Source organism: Grampus griseus (genome assembly GCF_964374135.1).
Source record: "Grampus griseus genome assembly, chromosome: X".
Lineage (NCBI taxonomy): Eukaryota > Metazoa > Chordata > Mammalia > Artiodactyla > Delphinidae > Grampus > Grampus griseus.
Window position 1 is genome coordinate 8,361,534 of NC_138999.1, and position 25,728 is coordinate 8,387,261.

General features: G+C 43.8%; 1 protein-coding gene across 3 annotated transcripts in view; it reads right to left on the reverse strand.

Moving 5' to 3' along the window:
* Window positions 1-1,816: 1,816 nt before the first annotated feature.
* Window positions 1,817-25,728, reverse strand: part of ARHGAP6 (Rho GTPase activating protein 6) — a gene marked incomplete at its 5' end in the record, with an annotated part of 486,010 nt that continues 462,098 nt past the window's right edge. For all 3 annotated transcript variants that reach the window (XM_082681871.1, XM_082681872.1, XM_082681873.1), the window contains 4 exons: window positions 1,817-3,809; window positions 6,534-6,614; window positions 8,436-8,704; window positions 18,601-18,698. In XM_082681871.1, the coding sequence (XP_082537997.1) occupies window positions 3,124-3,809; window positions 6,534-6,614; window positions 8,436-8,704; window positions 18,601-18,698 (1,134 nt within the window). In that variant the 3' untranslated portion in view covers window positions 1,817-3,123. The remainder of the gene's footprint in view (window positions 3,810-6,533; window positions 6,615-8,435; window positions 8,705-18,600; window positions 18,699-25,728) is intronic.

Here is a 25,728-nt window from a genome sequence, read left to right on the forward strand (position 1 = left end):
GCCATCATTCTGCCCCATTGGCAGAGACACAAAAACGGTGACTGAGTATTCAAAGATGCAGAGACATCTGTGGCACGTTGGAGCTTTTTTCTTTTCTTTTTTTCTTTTGCAGTACGCGGGCCTCTCACTGCTGTGGCCTCTCCCGTTGCGGAGCACAGGCTCCGGACGCGCAGGCTCAGCGGCCATGGCTCACGGGCCCAGCCGCTCCGTGGCATGTGGGATCCTCCCGGACCGGGGCACGAACCCGCGTCCCCTGCATCGGCAGGCGGACTCTCAACCACTGCGCCACCAGGGAAGCCCCTGGAGCTTTTTTCTTGATTGTAGGATCTCTTTGCTCCCAGGAATGAGTGACTTCAACAGCCTGTTAAATGGTTTTGTCCAAATTGAAAGAGTTTTTTTTTTTTTTTGTCTTGTCAGGTATTATAACGTTTACAAGGTGTTAGAAATGACTCCAATTTTGACTCAGGTCTTTGGGGCTTGTGTGTGTGTTTTAAAACAGCTTATTTTCAGGCACAGAAAACAAACGTATGGACACCAAGGGGGGAAAGGGGGGGTGGGATGAATTGGGAGATTGGGATCGACATATATACACTATTGATACTATGTATAAAATAGATAACTAAGGAGAACCTACTGTACAGCTCAGGGAATTCTACTCAATGCTCTGTGGTGACTTAAGTGGGGAGGAAATCCAAAAAAAGGGGACATACGTATATGTATAGCTGATTCACTTTGCTGTACGGTAGAAACTAACAACACTGTAAAGCAATTATACTCCAATAAAAATTAATTTAAAGAAACAGCTTACTTTCAATGTGATAAAGGCATCTGAGAAACAAGCTTTCACTCGCAAAGCTAAAGTTAGGGCCACTGGGCTTAAACCATCTAAAGAGAAAGGGAGAGTGAATATTGTTCAGTACATGTACGTACATGGGCATAAACAGGCACAGCACACACACACACACACCACAATTTAATTATATAAAAAATATTCCGAGCCATGTTTTCTGGACTATTCTTGATCTATTAATAGATAGACATGCTTTACCTTTTGTGACACAGACGTCAACCTCAGGGCCATCTGACCTGGCAGTTTAAAAAACAGGACTATTAGGGCAAGAACCTGGTGGGGGGGGTCCCATATATCAGGCAGTTGAGTCCAGAAAGGAGACAGAGAGCTGGCCAGACTGGTGTCAAATTCAAAGCCAAGAAAACAGAGTCAGCGGGAGGAGAAAGAGAAGAGGTGGCACAGGAGAGCAACCTGTGGTCCACAGTCAGACAGCGTTTGCTCTGGGTCTTGTTGGCAACTTTGGGCTGTGTGTGGGCAGCCAGGAGGAACCAGAGGCCGGCAGGCGAATCCCTCCCGAGTTCCTGCCAGTGGCAGAAGTGCTGGACCCAGTGACAGAGCTTGAGGATATCCTTATCGTTCCCCCGATAAGAGGCATCAGATAGCATTTTTAGACTTCATTATTTCAGCCCGGAAGCAAAAGGAGCATCTAAGGCCTATAGTGCAGATGTAATTTACAAGGATTCTGTTGGGCAACACCTGTCCAGCAGGTGGGAAACCTGAGTTCCCATCCTGGAGCAAACCACTTCCTCATCGACAATTGAGTTTCAAATGAGTGACAATCAGCCTTCACTTGCTTCAGCGTCACCGGGTTACGTCCCCAAGCCACCTGATATTTTTTACTAGCTCTTTAGCTGTGTATGTATAGTACTGCCGGTATTTATTACACTTGGACTTGGGGATAGGGAAGTGTACGTTTGGAATGGGGTGCGAGTTCATTCACTAGATTTAATGCCAGGGAACGAAGGCTTTGCTTAACTTTTTATTCATTATGGCACAAGTAAGAAATTTAGGAAACACCACTGAAAATGTCATTGCCAATATGAAAATTAAGAGTAGCATGTTTTATAAAAAAAAAACACCATCTTTTTCTATAATACACATTCCCTTATGAAGTGAAAAAAAATTCTCATAAAATACTGAAGCGAATTGCCACCCGCTGGTCAAAAATTGTTTTGCAGTTGAAAAACTTCAAATTTACTACTGCACTATGGTAGGAACACTTTACACTACACGTAAAATTACCAAAGAAAACATTTCCTCAGCCTTTGGCACAATGTAAATACAGAGCTTAATCTTTTTCCAAATATGATTTACTTCACAAAGCACTGCATATAATTTGGTTAATACTGATTATGGGGCAAAAGGAAAAACCATGTTCTGTAACTTGAATACTCTCTTTTGACCCTCAAACACTTTATAGCTGGATTCCAGTTTGCAGTTTTGAAAAATACATAAAAATCGTACATTATAAATATATATTATATATGGTCTATATAAAATTGAATTTGACCTAGAATGGGAAGGACAACTTCTTAATTATTCTTTCTTTGTCAGGCACGGCCTTTCTCTCTGAATTCTTTCTAAACAGATTCTAAAAATATATTCCATACTGTACCAAATTTAATATTTTCCTTAAAACATATTCAACATGAAAAAGCATTCAGTGACTATATTTTTTCGTATCTCACTACTATAGAAAAATATGGCTTCTCATATTCTGTTTTATTTTGTTTTGTTAGTGTTTTCCTCAGGCATCGAAGAAAGGGCTGTCCCCAGTTAAAAAGCTACGGCCAAAGCGCAGAAACCTGCTTGTGCGTATTCTAGAACACTCTATAGAACCTCATTACTTAGAATAAGTGATTTAAAAATGTGTTCCTTCTGTTTTCTGTGAATATAACATATAGGATTATCATACATAATCTGTTACAGAATATACAAGAGTCAAGACTGAAGACACATAAATACAATTAAGCTATACCAAAGCAAGAGCTTTATCTTATACAGAGCCAATGTGAATAGCTTTTAGATTGGATATTAGCATCCACTTCTGGTTTTGTTTTTTCTGAAGGCTGGCTATGCAATAGAATCTTATAAATGGCCAGGGTCCTAGTGCTCTATATCTTTAAGTGAACTGACTTTTCTCGTGTTATTATTTTTTTTTAAGTGTAAAAGAAGAAAAACAAGTAAGTGCCCAATTGTCCAACCCCACTTTTTCCCCTACGGAGTGGAAGAAGGCTGTGTGGGACGTGAGGGCTGAGCGTGGAGGGCTCATCTCATACCAGCGTTTCCGGGAGGGCATCGGGGTTGTCGGTGGATAAGAGCTCCCAGATCTGCCACCGCTCCCTCTGCCAGTCGAGCCAGCTGGGTTCCCCCAAGGTCTTACTGTTCCGATCACTGGAGGGACTGGGGTAGGCGCTGCTCGCTTTCTGCTGGGCGGCCTGACGCTCTCGCTCGGCTCTTTGGATTCCCTCTTCCAAAGCTGTTCCCGAGCCTCCTTCTGGCCTCTGAGGCCTCCACAGCGGCGGCTCCGCGGGCTGCTGGGCCGATGCTAGGGCCTGCTTCCCTGGACCAGGATACGGAGGAGGAGGCCTCTTGTCGCGCCTGGCACCCTCTGCAGGTCTCTGGTGCAGAGGCTTGGCTCTCCTCTGCAGCCAGGCCGCCTCCGGCTCGCGCTCCGCGAGGTCTTCGGTCCAGCACGGCTCCGGCCTTGGCCTTGGCGCGCGCCTCCCGCCCCCGCCGCCCTTGATGGGGGGCGTGCTGCAGACGCGGGCCACGGGGGCGTGCGCCCTGCACTCGGCGATGGTGCTCGTGGTCTGAGTCCTGCCAATGACCTGCGCACTGCTGTCCAGGTCCATGGGGCTCCCCTGCCACCGGGGCCAGTTTGGGGACAGGTTCCCTTGCGAAAGAGAACACGGCCCCGGTCGGAGGGAGCTGCTTTCAAAAATGTCTCCGTAGGAACCTGGGAGCCGGAGAGAAGGACGAGAAATGGAATTGGTTTGTAGAGCCCCTGTCGGGATGCCCTGTTATCTCCTTCCTACTGCCAATTTCAAAAACTGAAGAAGTGCTGACACGCTTAGTTGTTGTTGCCTAAAGTGAAAGACCTCCTAGTAAGAGACACGTGCAGCGCTTTTGGATTACTGGCGCAATTCGCGAAGCAGCTCCAAAGACAGATGCCTGGACTCTGACAGGTTAGCTGTCAAATGCAACCGGATAGTCCTTGGCCCTAAGTGATGTTTTAGGAAAGCCCCCTTCTGCGTGGTTATGAAAACTTCTCTGAACCTAGAAGGTGAAAGGAACATTCCCTTCCCGCTCAGCGCAACTTGCAATCCAGAGGAGACACAAATGTTTCCACGTTTCTATTGTGTCAATTAAAGCTGTAGGAATAAATGAGATGAATCAAAAGTGCCTCATCTGGTGCCAGAAGATAATGAAGACAGCAGCCGCTGTGTACATTCCACCACCTCCACTGTGGGAGAGACTGGCTCGTTGTTCACCAAATCGTCCCCTTTCCTTACTGGATGACATTTCCCAGCCTCCGTTGCAGTTAGGAGGGCCACATAAATGAGGTCTGGCTAACACATGTGCAGAGGTGTGATGTGAGCCATTTCTAGGCCTGGTCTAATAAAAAAATGAACAAACAAACAAACAAAAACCCAAATGCACTCCTAGTCTTTCCTGCTTGCTCCCTTCCTTTAACTTCTAGCCCAGGATGGAAAAACCACGGAAGACTCCAGCCTCTGAGGATGGGGGAGCCACTGGCTAGACGGAACTTGAGCTCCTGAATGACTCTGTGGAACAGAGCACTCCCACCCTTAATCGCCCTGCACAGTCTACAGTGGACTGGGCGGTGAGGGAGAAATCAACCTGCGAGAGGTTAAGCCACTGACATTTAGCGGGTGTTTCTTACAGCAGTTAGCCTTCCCTAACTGATACAACTTTCCTCAGGAAATTGAAAGGAGAGCAAAACAGTGCATTTCACAAGCAAACGAGGAGTTCCTGGGGCCTATGTCCCCAGGCTGCCTTTTTCCTATGGATTTGCCCTGTCCTCTCATTTCTTTTTAGTAGGCAGGGAAAGAGAGCAGATCATTTTGGGGAGAGAGGGGCATATGAGCATTTATACAGGGACAGATCAGAGTTGAAAGAGCGAAGGAAAACAGAGCAGAATATCGTGGAATACTTTATCCTTGGGGGAAAAGGCAGTAAAGCACCTCATGGGATACAATGAGATGTAGTTAGATAATGGATCAGAACTCAAACTGGATTAGAGGCCATTAAATTAGAAATGTACCATGCTTTAAAACTGTAATACGGGAGGTGTTACAAAACAATGAGAAAGGGAACATATACACACATGTACACACACATATACATACATACACACACATTCGGGAGAAACAATAAAACCAAACAATTTACACGCTTCATGTAATAATATTAACATGTATTCCAGATGGATTAAAGAATTAAGGGTTAAAATAATGGAATACTATGAAAGGGAAAAGTGCATAGATGACTGACTCTCCAATGCTTAAGTAAAAGTAAAGATTAATTTTGTGAAATAATTCATAACAAGAGAGAGTGATAGGCTTACTTACGTAAAACATTAAAAAAAATTCAGATATCCAAAAAGGGGAAAAAACTGCAAGGGATAATAATATCAGTGGCAAACAAAGTGGACAAAGGGTTAACGTCTTTATGATAGGAAGAGTTTGTAAGAAGCAATTTTAAAGACACTGGCACACACAAATAGCCAATGACATAACTGATAATCAGTGGGCGAAATTCAGCTGATCAATAGAAAAATGAAAAAACACTGGTGAGAAAGGCAAATGAAAATAGTACAAGTTTGCTCTTTAAGGAAGCCAAAATGCAAACGCAGTGATTTGCAATACGAATGAGGTTCAAGTGACACGGACAGTGCAGTGAAATGGCACTGCCACCTACAGCTCATGGGGCATCAGACAACGCATCTTCTGTGCGATGTGAAGTGACTGCACCTCTGAATTCTTGAAAAGGTTTATCATTTTTGACCCACTTTCCTATTCTGTTTTTTTTGTTTGTTTTGTTTTTGTTTTTGCTGCACCACGCGGCTCGCAGGATCTTAGTTTCCCAACCAGGGACTGAACCCAGGCCCTCAGCAGTGGAAGCTTGGAGTCCTAACCACTGGACCACCACGGAAGTCCCCCACTTTACTATTCTGGATTTGTAACTGGCTTTCTGAAATTTTGTGAATTTGTTAATAACTTAAAATACCAAAAAAAAAAAAAAGTTCCATAAAAGAGGTCCCTGACATCATGACTTATTACTACATCAATAAAAAATGGAAACAACTCATTGTCCCAGCATTGGGCTCTAAACTACGAATATGCATCTGGCATACCACATGGCTCTCAACAATAATGGAAAATAACTCGAGAATGGACGGGAAACAAATCACATAAAGGTACACAGACAGAATGATTGTAACTATCTTTAAAAACTCCTGCAAATGAAACGAAATAAAGTCAAAGGCTGATGTACTTTGGTGGAAAGGATAAGTATAGCTTTTTCCCCTTTTTCTCTGTTTCCAGCATTTTCCAAACAATATTTGACAAGCATGTAATACGATGATAGTAAGGTGAAAATGAAAGGAAATTAACTTAAAAAGTAAATGAAATACCGGTTTTAAAAAAGTATCCTTTACCTGTCATTCCTGGGTCTTTGGATCCACTTTTTAATGTTGAATGCCAAGTTCCCCAGATATTGAAAGCCTCCTCTGCCATGTCTAGGAAGAAGTGTATAAAAAAGGTATGTAACTCACAATCAAAGTGAAGAGCAAAAAATCAATAGACAAGTATGTTTATAACATCTCTTTTGCTCAAAGTACTATATTCGAGATTGTGATGGACACAAGGCAGAATACGGTGCAGACCTGCCTTTTAAGATGCTTATTCCATTTGAGATTTACAAAAAGGCTTTCTCTATGATGGCTGTGGTAGACAGAATAAGCACTCCCACAAAGATGTCCGTGTCATGATCCCCAGAACCTGTAAAGATGTTATATTCAAAAGGGACTCTGCAGGTGTGCTTAAATTACGGATTTTAAGATGAGGAGATGATCCTGGATTATCCGTGCGAGCCCGATGTAATCACAAGGGTCTTTATAAGAGGGAGGCAAGATAGAAGATGCTACGTTGCTGGCTTTAAAGATGGAGGAAGGGGCCAGGAACCAAAGAATGCAGGCAGCCTCTGGAAGCTGGAAAAGGCAAGGAAACAGATTGTTCCCTAGAGTCTCCAGAAGGAACACAGCCCTGTGGACCCATTTTAGATTTCTGATGTCCAGAACCGTATGATAATAAATTTGTGTGTTGTTTTAAACCACTAAGTTTGTGGTCTTTTGTTACGGCAGCAATAGGAAACCAGTAGAATTGTGATGGGTGGCAACAGCTCTGACCGCACTAACACAGAGACAGAGGAATAGTTATAGTTTCTTTATCTGGCAGCAACAGAGTCAGTCCTGCATGTATTTATTCATACATCCCCTTAGTCTGTCTGTAACTATTTACAGCCTAAGGCACTATCTTAGGTGTTTTCACCGTCTCATTTAATCCTCACTACAATTCTGATAATAATGATATTTCTAGAAGCAAACGTCTACCGGATGCTTCCCTGTGTTCCGCAGTTCATACGCATTCTCTCATTTAATCCTGAAGAGATGACCCTGAGTCCATTTTACAGATGAGGCAAGTACTCTCGCATTTTAAAAATAAATTTTATGCCTGATGGGAACATGGGTTACTGTTTTCATTGTAAATTTAAAAAACATTTTGACACGAATATTTGTAAAATTAAAAAAACTGCTGTGATTAAAAACACCAAAAGAAAAAAAAAGCCCTTTCGGAGTGGCTCTTCGGATTAAACTATAAATTTGAGATAAAATAGTAAGAATTTGTACCGTGTCTTCCAATTATTACTTTAAAAGTGTCCTGTTGAGTCCTGACCCTGAGGAATTACTCTGTGGAGGGAGAGAACAGAACCAAACATTCGGTGGTCAAATGAATTTGAGAAAAGCTGCAACCCATACCCTCCCTCCCATTGTGGAAATCCATGGTGCCCACTAGCACTTTAAAGAGTCTGAGAACTTGTACAGTAGAGAGACCGTTAGCTTGGTTAACCCAATATTTCCCAAATGTATTTGACCATGGAAACCTTATTCTGCCTAAGAACGTCATCTCCCATGGAGACCTCTTTGGAACATGCCAGCTTGTTATACAGTAAGTTCAGCTTGTTCCTTTTATAAAAGTTAACAGCAATGGTTCGGTGACATCTTAGCCTAACAAATACGCACCCCAACCCACAGGCAGGACACATAAAGTTCCTCGGATGCTGGAGCAGGAAAGTCAGCTGGGAATGTCAGGGGCTGTCAGAGCTTGAGACCGCTTCCCAGCTAGCTGGGTCTGCAGGGACTCAGACTCAGAGTCGGTGTTTGGCAGGTCCTCAGTAAATGCTCACTGAGCTAGAGAAACGTGAAATGGTGAAGGGATGGAGAGGAGGTCCAAATCACCCACATCAGGCCACATGCAATCAAAGTCACTGGTGGAGTTACCTTTCCCAAGCCTTGGTCCAGGAGAACTCTCCCTCGACTTCGAAGATGGCAAGTGGCCCACCCGCACATACTGCTCTGGCCCTTTGTAAAGCTTCTCTGAGCCCCCCGGGGCCACGTCCTCTTGCATAGCCAGCAGGGAGCGCTCGGACAGCACTGGGGAGTTGTTGTCATAAGGGGAGAGGTCTCCGCTGGAGGCCTTGTTGGAATCTGTGGACGAATGCCTTCCTCCCATGGAAAAGGAAACTTCCGACCTCAGCATGTCAGGGCTTCTGGCACAGGGAGACAATTACAGGTGCATGAGTGTGTTAACAATGAGCGACCAGATTCAAACAATCCGACGGTTTCACACAGGACAGGAGGAGAATGCATGGACACGGGCTGAAACAAAAAGAGCTTCTGAGCAAGGTTCCAAGACTCCTGTGTCAATAAGGTGAAAGCGTTTCTATGAAGTGGCCAGCAGATGGCAGTAAAACCCAACAGATGTTACAGGAAACAGCAAGGCGAAGTGGGGCGGGGGAGGGTGAAACACATGGATGCCTGTCTTCTCCAAGGTGCATCACTGAAATGCCTGTTGGATCAATCCCTGTTTCGATTTAAAAATTAAAGTCTGATGCTCACTATCTGTTAAGTAGGGAAAAACTGTAGATAACTCTTTTACTTTCCTCAATAACCTGAATTAAAAATAATTCAGCTAAAACTATGATTGAAACTTTACGTGTAGTTCATTATGGCTTTACGGACACCTTTTCTCCCCGCACCCAAATACTTAGTGTAAGTGAATCCAACCTTCCTGAGGACGAGAACAACGATGATGCTGCTGGTGTGATGATGACGATGACGATGATGACGCTGGTGGGAATAACTGTTTCATGGTTAAAACGGTGGCTAAAAGGATAAATATATGACCATCACTAGAGTCCATAGTATTTAAATACACCTAAAAAGACTCTACAAGGCACTAGTGCTTTTACAAATTGATATAAAGCGTACTAATTAGCATATCCATTAAGGTTTATATGTGCATGAGTTGTCACAGCAACAGAAATAACCGTGAAAACAGTGAGCGGAACAGGAAGATGAGAACATCAGGAACAGGACAAGAGTGTTGAAAGTCTTACCTGGGAACATCTGTATTTTCTACCTTCCTCAAAACAGTGGCCCTGACATCTTAAAGGGAAATGATCACAGATTGATGACAAGTTCCCAAACCCGTTTCTGTTCCCCCCCACCGCGCTCCCCCACTTCACTTCTCTTTACTTGTCTTTGCTTTCTTTTGGTTTAATTTTTCAAAACAAATCCTTTGTGATCTTAAAGAAGGCAAACCCATGCCCGAGCAAGGCTTTCCTGACCAAAGGGTTCTGTGCATGCAACACGGAGGAAGGACGCTCTCAGGGGGTCTAGCTTCACGGTGGTCTCCAGCAGGGGGTAGTGCCAGGGGAAAGCATCTCAGCAGCTGTGTCATGCTTTCCCTGTCACCGAGGCAGCTGAGGGAATTTCTTACCCACATGGAATAAACAGTCCTTTCCTTGCCTCCTGTTTAAACCGATGACCGATAACCTTATGGGAAAGAGCCAGAGGACAACCACGAAACTTTAGGCCTCCAGTGAATGAAGGAAAAATAAAAGGAACTTACTACTCCTGCTGGGAAGTGGGGGAAGAAAACGATTTAACCTCCACCATTTAATTAAAGGGGGAACCCTCCCTAATTCTAGTGGAGGGGACACAAAACAAACCAAACGGACACTTGTCTGTCGTCATGGGGTTCGACTCTCGCTGAGGATGCTTTACTATGAAAATGAGAAAAATACGAACGTGGTGAATTGGTAGCAACACAGAGCTCAGCTCAGAATCAGGGTCCTATGTTCTGACCAGGGCTAGATATCAAATTGCTGGGCTAATTTCAGTTGTTTTCCCTGTTTAGTTGGCATTTTTCCGTTCATTAATGAAAATGTCTTATGTCTACTCGGCAAGAATAAGTCATAGTGTTATATCGATAAGAGTGGGCACATAAAGCCTCATTTTATGGGCTGTTTTAACGAGAGTCAAGTCAATTCACTTGCCAAAACAAAATAACCATCAGGGCTTCGAATGCTTTTTGGTCCCTTTACAATAGGAGGAAAGTTTTGGAAAGGTCGCATTGTAGCTTGTTCGGTCTCATAGCTCTCCTGTCTCACAAAACATACAGGAGAGCACATATTAAGCAAAGTATTATAAGTTGCAGATTCAGCCGACAGTTATGTGCATAAAGAAAAACACCTCATGAAAGAAATTTCTTGAACGTCTCAGTACTAGGGACATTTGGGTTTCTCCCAGGCAAGCAGGCTATTTTTACCTACTTGGAGGTAAAAATTATTTCTCCACATAGAAACACGGGTCACGAAATAAAGAATGTATCTCTCTTTGCAATGACCGCTAAAAGGCTCTGAGGAATTGGGGCTCCACTCGAGTTGGCGTATTGGAGCTTGTGTGAAGCCTTTGTGCGTTTCACACCCCAACTTCAGCTTACCTTATCACTCTTTCCACTGCTTTCCTTTCCCTGGCCTTTCAAGTTACTTACTATGATATTGTTCCACTTTATGTATTTTTGCGAGCTGCTTCAATACATTGTTTTTGGACTGGTGTACAGACAGGGAAATCAAGTCCATGTCGCTGGGGGTATTAAAAAGGCAGCATGCTTCATGAGAGCATTCAGTTTGGTTAAAACAAAACAGAGAACAATAACGGCAATAACAAAAATAACTGAAGCTGTCACATTGTTTTCTCCTCCATGATCATGGCTGTGATGGGATCTGGTCCAGCAGAGGTGAGGTGGCGGGGGAGAGGTGGAAAGCCACTGTCCTCTTCCTCTGTCCTTTGGGCTGACTCTGCAAAACCTCACTCAGTGGTTCTGATGCGGCCGCATCGCTATCACCTGGGAAATGCATTACTTGTTGGAAATGCAAATTCTCAAGCTCCATTCTGGACCTCCTGACAGGACTGGCCACCATATGCAGGGCCCAGGGCAAAATGAACATGCGGGGCCCTAAGATTAAAAAAATGATTAGAATTTCAAGATGGTGAGAGCAGATCACTAAGCCAAATGGGTGCTCCTTCTGAGTACGGGGTTCAGCCCATGAAGCTGGCTTGGCCGACTGAAAGGGAACCTCTGGGGGCAGGGCTTTAAGAGCCCACCAGGTAATTCTGATGCTTGGGGAAGTTTGAGAACCCCAGATACCAAACCTACCTGCCTTCCCTCAACCCACAGATGTGACCGTGAGCTATGGATCTAGTAAGAGTCAAATCAGGAGGGAAACCACAGATAGTGGCAGCGGGGGTAAATGTGGTGGTCCTGCAGGATCCGGATAACCGAACGTCGTTTGGTGATGGCTCAGAACGTGTTAAGGGGAGGCGGGGCAGGAGGGGCCAACCTGCCTTTCTCCGCTCCTCTGTGTCATGCTCCTAAGTCCACCCACCAAAGTCACCACAGCTGCGGCCCCAATCAGGGGAGAAACTGCAGGACGTGGCTAGAGCTAATCCCTGGAGGTAGAGGTGAATGAAGCAGACACGGACCACGAACCTCCTCAGGGTGGCTGGGGTCACAGCCAGGGACACGGGCAGGTGGGGACACCCCACGAGAGGTGATACCTCTTTTCCCAGCCCGCGTACTTGCCCGTGGCAGCGGAAACTGATTGAGTGCCCATCGCAAACAGCCTGTGGTATGTACACTCATGGGAAGTAACCCCTTGGCCTGAGAGAAGCACAAAAGTTGCTATTTATACAGAGTCCGTTATGTGGCAGAAATTGGACTAAGCTACCGTTAACAACTCTCCTTGTTTCTGATCACAAGTCTAGAGACGAGCCAAAGAAATGAGGAGATATCAAAATGACATGTCTTTCTAGCAGTACCGGCATTAGGGGTCGAGACTCCTAAAACTTGTTTCATAAATACTATTCAAAATGATTAAAAATCAACAGTAAAACGCTTGTTTTATGCTTAGAGTTGGTGGGCCCTTTTATATGTTTAAAGTATTTCCTATTTTTCATTTTATTTTCTCGGCAGAGGTCAGTAAGATGGTGGCCAAATGTGCCTAAGAGCCCACGCCCAAGAACCGTCTTTCCACACGACAGCCCACCAATTAGTAAACAAAATAAAACTCCTCAGAACTCTCACTATAACATCGGCAGTTCGGAGTTTTAAAATGTTTTCGTGTCATTCCATTGCTTTATCATTAAATCAATCGGAAACAAATCCAGGACCCTCCCTCTGGACAATGAGACAAGCAACCACCGACGTCTCCTCTAAGATTTGCCTCTGAAATGATTCTACTCTAGGAAGACAATTTGAATTCAACACTCCGAGTAAAGGCAATAAAATATTCATGCATTTATCTAAACTATTTATCCTAACCAGTGATTCACTGGATGAGAAATCGTTTAGAAGCACAAAATGTTCCCTCTTTCTATGTCTCGGAATTTCATGGATTTGAGCGGATGGATACACTGCCAGTTGACATGGGGTTGCTTCCATGAATGGAGAGCTTTCCCGTGAGACCTGAAAGCCCCGGGACCATCCACAGCATGCATGGCCGGTCTCGGCCAACCAAACAAGCATGAGATGGACGTGGAGAGCGAATCACTTTCTCACCCTTAGCTGGTCCCTCCAGGTCAGGGTGTAAACACGCTGGCAGGGTACTGTGGGCAGGCCTGTACTGCAGCCGGAGGCACAGAACTTGTTCTGTGGATAAACGGAAAACTCCGGTTCAATCACCGGAAGCGGCCAGCCCAGCCCCTCACTGAGCAACCCCAGTGAGGAACACCTTTGGGGATTTCGAACTTGCATCGGCTTCATGCTTGGCTTAGCCATGAACGGGTAAACCTCAGTCTGCTGGAACTCAAAGCACATAACCATCTCGGACACTATTAAACGGTAGCAGGAAAGGAATCCACTGCCACAGTAGCTCTGGACTTATGGACGATTTTCACATTCATCGTGCTCAGTTCTGCAAAGCATCCCTGATGCAGAATCCTAGGGACAAATGCACCCTGCTCCAAAGAGACGCTGACCTGGATCCAAACTCCCACCAGGACATAAAGCCAGCATCCTGGACGTTAGAATTCGCCCAGGTCTTCTAAAATTTTTTGATATGTTGCTCATCAGAGATTTTTGGTGTTCACTTTGATTTTTAAAAAATACTACACTTCAATATTGTTCATTTTGATGACCGTTTTAACACACCCTTAAAATCTGCACCTCACTCCCCTCACCCTAGTCCCTGCCCTGCCAGGATAATGTACTTCTGTTCTGTTGCAAATGCCTGCGTTTTAACATACTTTGTCCTCTTTGACTCCATTCTCATCCCCTATTACCTTACAACCCTAAATCAAGGGGGAGGGTCTATTTTAAGTATCTTTGAAGAAAAGAGCACATAATTCTAATAAATATACCAGACAAGCAATTAAAAAACTGGAAGTCTTTCATTGTTAGTGAGATAAATCTCTTCTAATCTCCTCTTGGCATTCCATTTTAGTTGAAGCCAAAAATGTAAGTAGACAAGCACAAGAAAAAAATACTGAATCCTACTCTCACTCCCCCAATTCTGTCGTCGCACATAAAGAAGGGAAAAGACTCAAATCAAAACATTAAATTCCCAAATATCACTAAATGTTTCATCTTTCAAAACAGAAATTTTGATGAATATGTTCTCGTTCTTGGTTTGACACTCTTTTGAAAACTTACTTGTCCACTCCAGATAAAATCTTGTGCAGTTCCCACGTGGGGCACAGGAATCTAAAACCTTATTTAGGTATGTGAACTGACGGCAAAGAACAGAAGCTTCAGGAAAAAAAATCAAAGGGTTGGAAGAGAAAAATGAGGCAGCTCGTGCATATCACTGCACTTATGATGTTCATTTTAGAAGCTACTGTTGCTTCCCACTCTGTGGTCTTCCTGCAAATCCTTTCCATTCTTACCTTTTATAGCCCTCGTGGCTGAGTTTTCACTAAATAAGGTCTTCGGAACGAGAATTCTGTCCATTCCCATTGCGCCACAGCTTGTCCAGATTCTCGACCTCATGACCTGCAAACGCAATCGCTTCCAGTCCCTTCAGAAATCTACCTGGCCTGGTGCGAGCAGGTCATGTTCCCAACTTCCGTGCCTTTCACCCTCACCCCTCTGTCTGTTCCAGAACTACGCCATCATCCTGATGCCAATCATATCAGGTGAGCTTTGCCTTTCAAGACAGTGCCACAACTTAACGTGGATGGGTTCTCTCGCGCCATATTGCCTTCATAGGTTGCTACCTCATGGACAGCAAGGTAGAACCTAGTGACAGCCGAGTTTTTGGTAAGTAGTTGTAAATGAACAGAATGGTGGAATTCTAAGCAATGTGACAATGATCACTAACAAGTACTAAGCATTTATCTAAAAACCAGATTCTATTCTAATAGCAGAACAACTCCATAAAGTTAGTGTGACTTTTTATCTCTAGTTTACAGATGAGGAAACTGAGACAGAGAGAGATGAATTTCTTTACCCAAGACCGCACAGCTAATCGCAGTGGAACTGGAATTTGGACTCAGGCAATGTGGCTCTGAATCCGAAGCTCATAACCGGCACGTTGTATCACAGAAGGGTGTGCTATTGATGGATAATTGACATGTCAGTGTGGCCGGCACTGTCTGGCATTGGGGGTACTATAATTTGTCACCACTGTATTCTGTCGTTACCATGATCTATCATCACTGTAATTCTTTGCCGCTGCTTCTTGATTTAAGCACCGCTGCTATTTAAGGGCTTCTGCCCTCTGTGCTGGCCTCTTTATCGTGTCCCCAGCCAGCTGACATATTTACTTTTATGACCAGGCCCTGATTCAAGCTCCCCAAACATCCAGGCCTATTGACAACCTCTCCAGCCTACAAAGTTCCCTGCAAATCCGTGCTCTTCTCAGAAGATATCGAAACTCCACGTGGATCTATGGTCTGGAGCGCTGGTTCCCTTCTTTGTCAACACAAAGACCCCTTTGGCATGTAACAAATCACCTACCTCAAGTCCCCGGATGACAGTAAATACGTAGTAGCTAATGGGGCAGCGCTCAGCTGTCAGTTCTTAGCCTGGCTGCTTGTGAGAAACACAGGGGAGCTTTTAAAAATCCCAGTGTCCAGGGCTTCCCTGGTGGCGCAGTGGTTGAGGGTCCGCCTGCCGATGCAGGGGACACAGGTTCGTGCCCCGGTCCGGGAAGATCCCACATGCCGTGGAGCGGCTGGGCCGATGAGCCATGGCTGCTGGGCCTGTGCGTCCGGAGCCTGTGCTCCGCAAAGGGAGAGGCCACAACAGTGAGAGGCCCACATACCACAAAAAAAAAAAAAAAAAAAAAAAAAAAAATCCCAGTGTCCAGACTGCACCCCGGAATAAATGAATCCAAATCTCTGGGGGGGGGGGTGCCCAGGCGGAGCTGTTCTTCAAGCTCCCCAAGTGATTCGAACGGGAGGCAAGGCTGAGAACCCGGGGCTCAGCACGTATCATCTTCACCCTTGTAGGCCTCCTTCGACAAGTCTGCAAGTCCTTAAAGATGTACGCATTTATACAGAGAAGGGATAAACAACAAGGTCCTACTGCAGAGCACAGGGAACTATATTCAGTATCCTGTGATAAACCATCATGGAAAAGAATATCAAAAATGAATGTACACCTGTATGTATAAATGAGGCACTGCTGTGCAGCAGAAATTAACAAAACATTGTAAATCAACTATACTTCAATAAAATAAATAGTGAGAGAAGAAAAGAATATGCCTTGAGATTTTAAGCTTTTGCTACTCAAAGTGTGGATCATGGCCCAGCAGCATCACAGCATCATCTGGGGGGGCTTGTTAGAAATGCAGTTTCTCAGACTCCCTCCCCTAGACCTACTGATTCAGAAAGAACATTTTATCAAGATCTCCTGGTCACCTGGATGCATAGCGACGTTTGAGAAGCACACCTTTGAAGCACGAAGAGACTACCTACAGCGCGAGGGTTAGGACGTTTCAAGCCTCAAGAGGCCGTTAAAAATAAATATTTATTTACTAATGTATGGATTTTCACTTCATGGTAGCATCATCGACCTTCTGGGCTGCTACCTGACCCGTACCTAGAGGAAAACAACCAAACACTCGCTTCTCCTCACTGCCAAAGTCTCCTCCAAATGTTTTCTGTTCGGTACTGCTAGTCTGTGACATCTCCAGTGCTCCTGTGAGCTTACCTTCCTTTTCTGGAAGCCCTGACACTCACCTAAGATCGTGGTGTAGGGTCAGCTTGCCTAGGCCTTACAATTCTTACTCCTATAGGGACAGGGAACAGAAGACGCCGCACCATTGTACAGTTTGGGATGGGCTTAACATGTACGCTTCCTCCTTTTCCTAAGAGTAGAGAAAGAAAGGCTCACTTCTTGGCATTTACATGCAAAGAGCGTATTGAAAACCACATCAAAATAACTTCTAACATCTATTCTTCAAAGTATAATATTCATATATTTTAAAATGTCACATAAAAGCAGAAATTCGATAAGTCAAAAATCAGTGGCTTTTTTAGGTGTGTGTTTTCTACCTTTCCCACAGAGAAGTGTTTTAAAGGCAGCTTAACGAGGGATTCACAAAGAGAAAGGCTGCCATGTCTGTTTTCTTGCACGGGGGAGGGAAATAAGTGAGTTCCTTTAAAGTCCGGTGACACAAGATCTCCTATGAAAAAAAGCCCTTTGTTTGTTTAAATTAGAATCTCCACCTTGATGATAGGAATCTAGGAACATTTTAAGCGAGCCCAATTCTCTGATATGAAACGCAAGACCATGAAATACCAGCCCGTGTATACAGTCTGAATACATTTTTATTCCCTCGTGGCTCTTAGGGTTTGAATCCTGGCAGAACGCCTTACTTGAAGCAGAACTTATCTTGATAATGATTGGCACAGAAATGGATTTTTAAAACTGCTCTTGAAAGGACAATCCCCTTAAAAATTCTTCCCTGTTCTACAGGACATGGAGCAAAACAATGTGCAATTCCTTTCCACCAAATTTCTCTAAAGAATGTAATTTTTACATACCTGAAATAGTTTTAAATGATAATTAGTACATCACGTTCGACATCAATACAAAAGAACAATTTAACACGTGTCCACGTTTCTGAGATACCATTGAATAAGACATACCATGACAGTATTTTATGTATGACTCAGAGGGGAAAAATGCTATGAATTAATTTAAGACATGTCGCTGATTATAAGATTAACCTCAATTTCAGAGCTGATAAAACATGGGGGAAAATGCGTCTTAGAATTGTTGAAATTCAGTAGATTAACAAGCACAGCATAAGATGATACTTTCACGAAGGAAACAATGTTTCCTGTCACAAATTTAAGGTTTGGTGTCATGGTGGCAACATCACTCCTGGTTCATGCCGCAATATTATCCCCGTAACTAGCTTTGTTAAAGTTCACCCCCATACACTCTGCCTCTAGAGCAAATGGTTAACATAAATCATAAAATCTGACTAAGGGGAAAATTCAGTGCTTCTCCTTTGGGGGAAAAATGGTGGCTAACCGTAGCCTACAGCAAGGCTTGTATTTCCCTCACTGCAAACATGGGTGCTTGTGTATACCGGCATGCATTGCGTTTTTCTCAAAAGGATGCTAGCTAGAAAGAGCAGGAGAGTTAGGAGGGTGAGCATCTCTAATTTCATGGGTACCGAGGCCTCGGCTGAGGCCTGTCTTGTGGTTTGCTAATGCATCTGTCCCGTTGGTAAGTTACACACGTAAGACGCATCCAGGCGCAGCCTTAGGGGCCCCTAAGCAGAGTTTTTAGGATTCTAGAAGTGGAATCACTGATGCACATCGCTGTCAGTTCCTGAGCTTCCTGCCAGTGTGATTTAGTAGGTTTTTTTTTTTTTTTTTCCAGTAAACACAGTCAAAAGGACCGCAAGGGGCTAGAAAAAGAAAACTGAAACAGAAAAATCCCATAAAGCAGTTTCTAGTTTGATAAGTGCATTGGTAAGACAAGCATTTTCTGTTTAGGTGGATCGATCAGATTTGCCAGGAAGTCACCAAAATTCCACTCAAGTCACCCTGCATGGAGTTATGTAAACTTTTCTAATTCTTTGGAAATGAAAATAGAAATCCCCAAGGCGGCTTTAGAAGATGGAAAAACTGGCATACTCACGAAGATTGGGAGGCCTTTCTTCTGAGTAAATAGTCCACAACATCGGGATCGGTCTCTAACAGGCTCATCAGTACTTCATTCTGGAGATCCGGGGGAACCTGCAGGGGCCAAATGCTGAGGCATAAATAAAACCACTCCAGAAGGAGGCAAACTACGGTCACTGGCAACTTGACAACAGCATATAAAAGGGTGCCTTAAAAGTTGTAAGAAAACAGAGAGATCTCTTGGTTAAAACCAAACCTACACCAACCCATACAGCCAGTTTCATTCTTAGGACAAACTGGATGATTACCAAATAGTCATATTCAATAGTCAATTCAATTCAAGTGGGGTGAACTGTCACGCCACTTGCGACCGGAGACACAGCCTAACCATTTGGGTACCTCTGTTGCTCAGACTCGATTTTCTCGGCTTTCAATAAGCAAAATATTGCGGTTAAGAGGAACGGTGTTTGTAATTTACTGGCCAAATGGGGACACTTTCTGGAGTTCGTATTTAGAACTATGCCAAGACAACAGGCATAAGTTAGGACTGTCTTGGGCAGTTCTGGAACATAGGATCCGTTTATCGAGGACGGGCCCTGGAGCCGGAGACTGCTTGTATTTGAGTCCCAGTTCCACTTGCTGGGTGTGGGAATTCTGGCAAGGTATATGACCTTTCCACGTCTCAGTGCCCTCAACTGTAAACTAGAGATAAGAAGAGTACTCACCACAAAGGGCTGATGTGGTGAGTAAAGGACTTACTACATGTTGAGAACTTAGAAAAGCACCTGGCAAATAGAAAACACTCCAAAAAAAATGTTGACTACTACGTTTGCACGTGCCCCTTTGTCATTCAGTGCCGGCCTTCACTCCTTTCTTGCCTCCTGGTCTATCAACAATTAAAAGTTTCTTGCTGGGCTTCCCTGGTGGCGCAGTGGTTGAGAGTCTGCCTGCCGATGCAGGGGACGCGGGTTCGTGCCCCGGTCCGGGAAGATCCCACATGCCGCGGAGCGGCTGGGCCCGTGAGCCATGGCCGCTGAGCCTGCGCGTCCGGAGCCTGTGCTCCTCAACGGGAGAGGCCACAGCAGTGAGAGGCCCGCGCAAAAAAAAAAAAAAAAAAAGTTTCTCGCTTCATAATTTGATGAGGCATTCACTAGACTGTTACAGATGAGCTTCGTGTGTTTCTCTAAGCCTAATCCTCAGTGCATTAGAAGATGACCTTACAATCCTAAATCACTCACGTAGAAGTTTTTTCTGGGAGAAAAGATTGAACTCGGCTCCAGTGGCTTTCTACTCTGTAGATGCTGGTAGCTCAACCACAGGAAATTCCAACTGTTGAGGGAAAATACACGTTCAGTCTGATTCTCTCACATGTGGGCTCGGAGACAAGACCCTTAAATACTGTGGGGACACGTCTTCTGAGGACGAGTGTTGGTGGAAGAATGGCCTTCTGCCTCTTGCAGAACTCAATTCTTCCTGAGCTCTAAGAAGCTGGATGCAATTTTATTAACAAAAACGGGGATGAAGAAGCAACAAAATGCTTTCCTCCTTTCATAAATCTGTTCTTCCTACTTCATTCTGAATCGTCATTAATGACATTGCCAAACCCTAGTCACACAAGCTCAAAATCTGGGTTGGATTCAAGCTTCTCTGTGTCCTTTTCCCTCCCTGTTCGGAGCTGGGAGATCTACTTGATTTCATCTCCGTGATGCCTGTTACTTCTTACCTCTCTTTCCCATTCCAACTGCAATGATCCAGGTTTGAGTGTTCATTACCCGTTTGGAGTGGTCATCTGTTGGCCATTACCAGCCTTCATTTCCCTCTTCTTATAACAGTCATAGCCCAAGTTCCCTCTGGAGAACTAACTGCTCTCCAACCTCCAGCTGGAGGGTGAGGTGTGACCTAGCCTAAGTCAATGATCATTCCACTCCCAGACTACCGTGGTTGCCTGAGCGATGAGCATGTGACTGCATTAGAAGCAATGAAAAGCTGTGAGAATTTCCCAGAGGCTTCAGAGGGACAGGATACAGGGCCTGAGGCTTGTGCCGAGACTGAAGAAACCATTCCAAGCAATGGAGAGAAAGTAAAGGGCTCTCGTGACATCACTTGAGTCCTAGGTAAAGCTGCACCTGAAGCCACATCTGCTCTAGATTGTTCAGCTGTGTGAGCCCCCAAATTCCTTAAGCTGGTTTGAGCTTTTAGTTGAAAAGAAAGATATATCCTTGATGAGGCTTTGATACAACAGCTTGCTAACTTGTGTACTATTTCCTTCAAGTTGTACATCACATTTCTCCTCTATGTGGTTGTCAGAATGCTCTGATCAAGACACTTGATCCAAACCCCTTTTGATCAAAGCCGCTTACTTGCCTCCATCTGTATTTCTCATCTTCTCCCCTAGCAGTCATCCTCACACACCCGCGACCTCAGTAGCGCTGTGCTTCTCACTCTGACCTTTCCCCACCTCATTCCTTTAATTCGTTACATAAATATTTGGTGAGTGCTTACTGAGCGCCAGGCACGGGATGCTGGGATCCAGCGGCAAACCCAGCAGACGGGAATCCATGTCTCCTTGAAGCTGACAGTGAATATGGGGAGACTGGCATGAAACAAGTGAACAGAAAACATAGCATGGATCCCATGGAGAAAGGGAAAGCAAAGAAGGGCAGTGATGAATCCTGGGCCGGGGGTGCAATTTAAATAGGACTGTCAGAGAAACTGACAATTTAGCAGATGAAGGAATTGGAGAAACTCATTCCGAGCAGAAGGAAGAAAGAATTAGCAAGATGTTGAATCAGGAGCAGTTTGGAGGCCAGTGAGGTTGGAACAGAGTGAGAGGAAGAAGGGAAGCGGTAGGAAGTATAGGTCAGGTAACCAAGGCCAGATGTCGTGCAGTCTTACTGCATGATAATGACTTCTGCTGTCAGTCTAAGCGGGTGGGGAGCCACCGGAAGTTTTGAGCAGAGGACTAACATGACTTGTCATCACTCTGGCTGCTGAGTTGCTAGGAGACTGTAGGGAAGCAAGGGGTGAAGCCAGGAGTGCAGATGGGGCTGTCGATACATCCAGAAGAGAGATGATGGGGGGCCGAGCCAGCATGGTGAGCGGATGAGAAATATCCGGATCCTGGAGACAGTAGACGATAGCATTAGCTAATCGACTGGATGGAGAGAGAGAAGGAAGAGGGAGAGGGAGTGGGAGAGGAAGAAGAAGAGAGAATGACTTCAACGTTTGGGGCCTAGGCACCGGGAAGGATGGGGTTGCTGGTAACTGATGTAGAGAAGCTGCAGGGCGAGGAGGGTCAAGGCTGGGGGTCAAGATTAGGGCTGTGGCTTTGGTGTAAGACTGAGAGGCCTGTGAGACATCCAAATGGAGGAAAGATCTAGTACGTGATTGGAAATAAAGATCTGGGGTTAAAGGGGAGTCCTGGGCTGAACATAGAGATTTGGGGGACACATATAGATGGTATTTAAAGCTCTGTGACCAAATGCAACGGCCTGGGAATGAGAATGGAAGGAGAAGAGAAGGGGCAGGACTTTTAGGTCCAGGCTGAGAGATTGTTCTCTTACTATATTGAATACATTAAATAAATAAAAAGACTGCTAATTTTGACAAACAACATGACCCAACAGATACACTTGATTACATCAGTTTTTCCAAAAGTAATATTCAAAGGGTGCAAATGAGAAGAGAGAGAGAGAACTCATTAAAAACAAAATGAACACCAAAGCAAAAAATAATATAGGCCCAAAATGTATATACTGAATTTTTTAAAAAGAATCTTCCATGAGCAAATTAGGAAGACTATTTCTATTTTTGTCCAGTTGGTTTAAAATTTCCTGTGCTTAGACATGTAATACAAAGTTTTGCTCCAAGCACCAATCCATCCCCACTAAGAATAAACAACTGGACTGCACGGCCTTCAGAGCGGTGCACACGTCACAATATTAGTTCTCTGAGAGTATATGGTGTGTCTAATGCTAACTTATCAACTCAGATACATTATTAGAATAGGTTAGAGGAAGGATCATTATTGGAAAATAACTTGCCATGAAGTTTTGCAGAAACAGCATCATTTCTGCAATGCAGAGTTTTTACTCATTCAGCCAGGCTTTATTCCCAACCAATTATAATTCCTGAGGCTTATTTTCTGGAGCGTATGTGACCTTTACTTGGTAACAAATGCAAATAGAAAGGGTCAGTGCTATAAACCTATCTACAGTTTCTTTTCGAAAGACTCACGACACCGTTTTGGCTTGGAGACACTATTTACAAATAAGTGAAAAAATAGAGCTTAAAAATGTGGACCCATGTGTTGCAGGAAGAGTAGATAATATTTTCCTATGCATTATGCAAGACTGACTGCAGTGTACGTAATCCATTACTTTAATTAGCTTATTTATAGCCCACTTTGATTGAAGGCAGCTTCCAAAATTCATATGAGAAAACCACATTTGTTTTTGTTTTTTAATAAAGGAATGGTTCCGAAAATTGGAACCAGTGGGAAAATGAAGGTAGAGAATTTGAAACGATGCCTGGAACTGACTTTTAATATTCATACTACAGCATCCAGTGCTGTCTTCCCAATAATTCCTGTCATCTCTGTCCACGTTTGCACATTTCATTTCCTATTATTTAATAAAAATTTCAAACTACTGGCTCAGTTCAATTGGATGAGCATTCATTTTCTATTAATTTAGATACTTAATAGAGAAACTAAAGTCAGGGGAATGAGCCGAATAGAAACACCAGCTTACAGTAAGTAAGAAGAAATACCCACGCAGGCCACTGACATACGCATTCCTTTTCAGTAACTAGGATGCTGTCGAAAGAATATCTGACCAAGAATCGATAGTTCCCGAGGTCGCGTTTTGGCTCTGCTGCTTATAATTAATATAAACTTGGACACGTCGACCAGCTTCTTTAGGATTCTATTCCTGAATCTGAAAATCCGGGCATATCCTATCTGTCCCCTTTGCCTTTATGGAGATGTTATGGGGATCAAAAGGGCTAACAAATTTGAAAGTACCTGACTAGTTGCAAAGGACTTTAGAATTACAGATTTTATTGGAAATAGACAAAATAATAAGTTAAACACTTAAAACAATAAAAGCAGATAACTTGGAGATGGTCAATGTTTGTTCTGAGATTTCTTTCTTGACTAACAGCCATTGATTTCCACCTTTTATCCTGTGTGCTTGCAAAGAAACATCATTCTTCTCTTTTGCCTAACACTTCTGGTGGGTAACTAAGTTATGGGATTTCCTCTCGATATGTCTCCGTTCTTGACCACCCCTTGATTTCTAGAGTTACAGTGTACGACCTCTTGGCCCCTCAACTGCAATGGTCTTGAAGCCAGACTCTGTGTAGCTTCTCCATTTTGGCTTTTTCTCCTGTGCCAGACCTCAAGTCTTTGGGCTGGTCACATCATCAGAAGGCAGGGATTATCTGACTTGACCACCTGGAACTGAGAGAGGGTCCTAAGGTTGCAGTTCTCTGTCAGCTGGCCTCCTTCACAGCTAGGCCAAGATCATATGAGCCAATCCTGGCCAAGGTACCCTAAGGGGGGGGGGTCTTATAGAAGCTTCTGGAAAAGGTTCTCCTCCATATTGACAAGAGATGCAGGAGAGAAAACATCTCTCTTTGGGACTGGACGTGATAATGGCTGCAAGAGGTGCTGGAAATGACTGTGGTCTCTTGCAGCTAAAGATGGCGGACCAGAGAGAGCATAAGTGCGAGTGAGCCGCTAAAATCGTGCCCCCAGACTTCTTATTATGTGAGATAATAAATCCTGATGTTTGCCACCACCTATAGTTGATTGTTCTCCACCTTGCAGTTGAAACTCCTACCTGCATATCCACGCCCTTTCGCCCACTCACTCACTCACTCAACTTTATACGCTTCCAGAACACAGGGTAGGGTGCTGCCTTCTACGCAATGGATGCTGAATAAATGTTGCTGGAATGGCTACAAATAATAATAAAAAATAACCCAGAATTATTGGTCTTCATGGTGTACACTGGTTATGTTGCCTTTGTCTAGATGCTTCTCTCTACTTATAAGTAGTACCAATGTCAGGCTCCAGCAAAATTTCCTTGCTACTCATTTCTAGAGTTGGAAGATAAATTTCCTTCCCCAACTGAGGCGCACCAGAATTTTTCTAACAAGTTCTTAAACTACTGTTTCCATTAACAGAAAAACTCTAAAAATGAAAAGTACGACTCAATAATCAAGATTTTTTTCTGCTGGAATTTTGTATATAGTGAAATGAAAACTAAGGCGTAGGATTGTGAAAAACACATTACTTTTTTTAATCAACCAATTCTGGACATTTAAATGAAGGAACCAAACCCATCCCAAAGGGTTTCTTCCCTTACAATTTATTGTTTCTAATCAAAATCTCTACTGCGTTTCATGGCACAGGGAGATCAGCTCGGTGCTTTGTGTCCACCTAGAGGGGTGGGATAGGGAGGGTGGGAGGGAGACACAAGAGGGAGGAGAAATGGGAATATATGTATATGTATAGCTGATTCACTTTGTTATACAGCAGAAACTAACAGAACATTGTAAAGCAATTATACTCCAATAAAGATGTTAAAAAAAATCTACTGTGTTTTAGTCAACTATTTAGTAACTTTAGATAATTTCTAACGGTACCATTTATGGTTGTTTTTATCTGGAGACTCAACTCCTTCGATTTTCATATATTCCTTCAAAGGATAATGCTATCTCAAAACTCAAAAGAACTTTGGACCGTCCTGCTTCAGAGAAAAAATGTAAACACTGCACACATGAAGGAATAAAACTGTCACAATTAAAATCCACCCTACCAAATTAAAAATGAAACCTTGAATGATTGCCTAGGGTATAACTGCTATGATGTATTTTATTCCATAAACCAGAGAGAGTGAAAAATGGTTTGACTTTTCTCCCTTTACTAAGTCACCATAACAAACCACTAAGGGCATCTGAAAGAGCACTTCCCAGGACCCGATCCTACTGTACTGTACTTGGGTAGGTGTTTCACACCAGTCCACCACTTGGCACTGAACCAAGAAGAATGCTTTGCATTTAAAACTCTAACAGTCCCCAGCAGAAGTAAATGTCATTGGAAGTCATGATGATATTTTTTTTGAGCTAACAAACACAC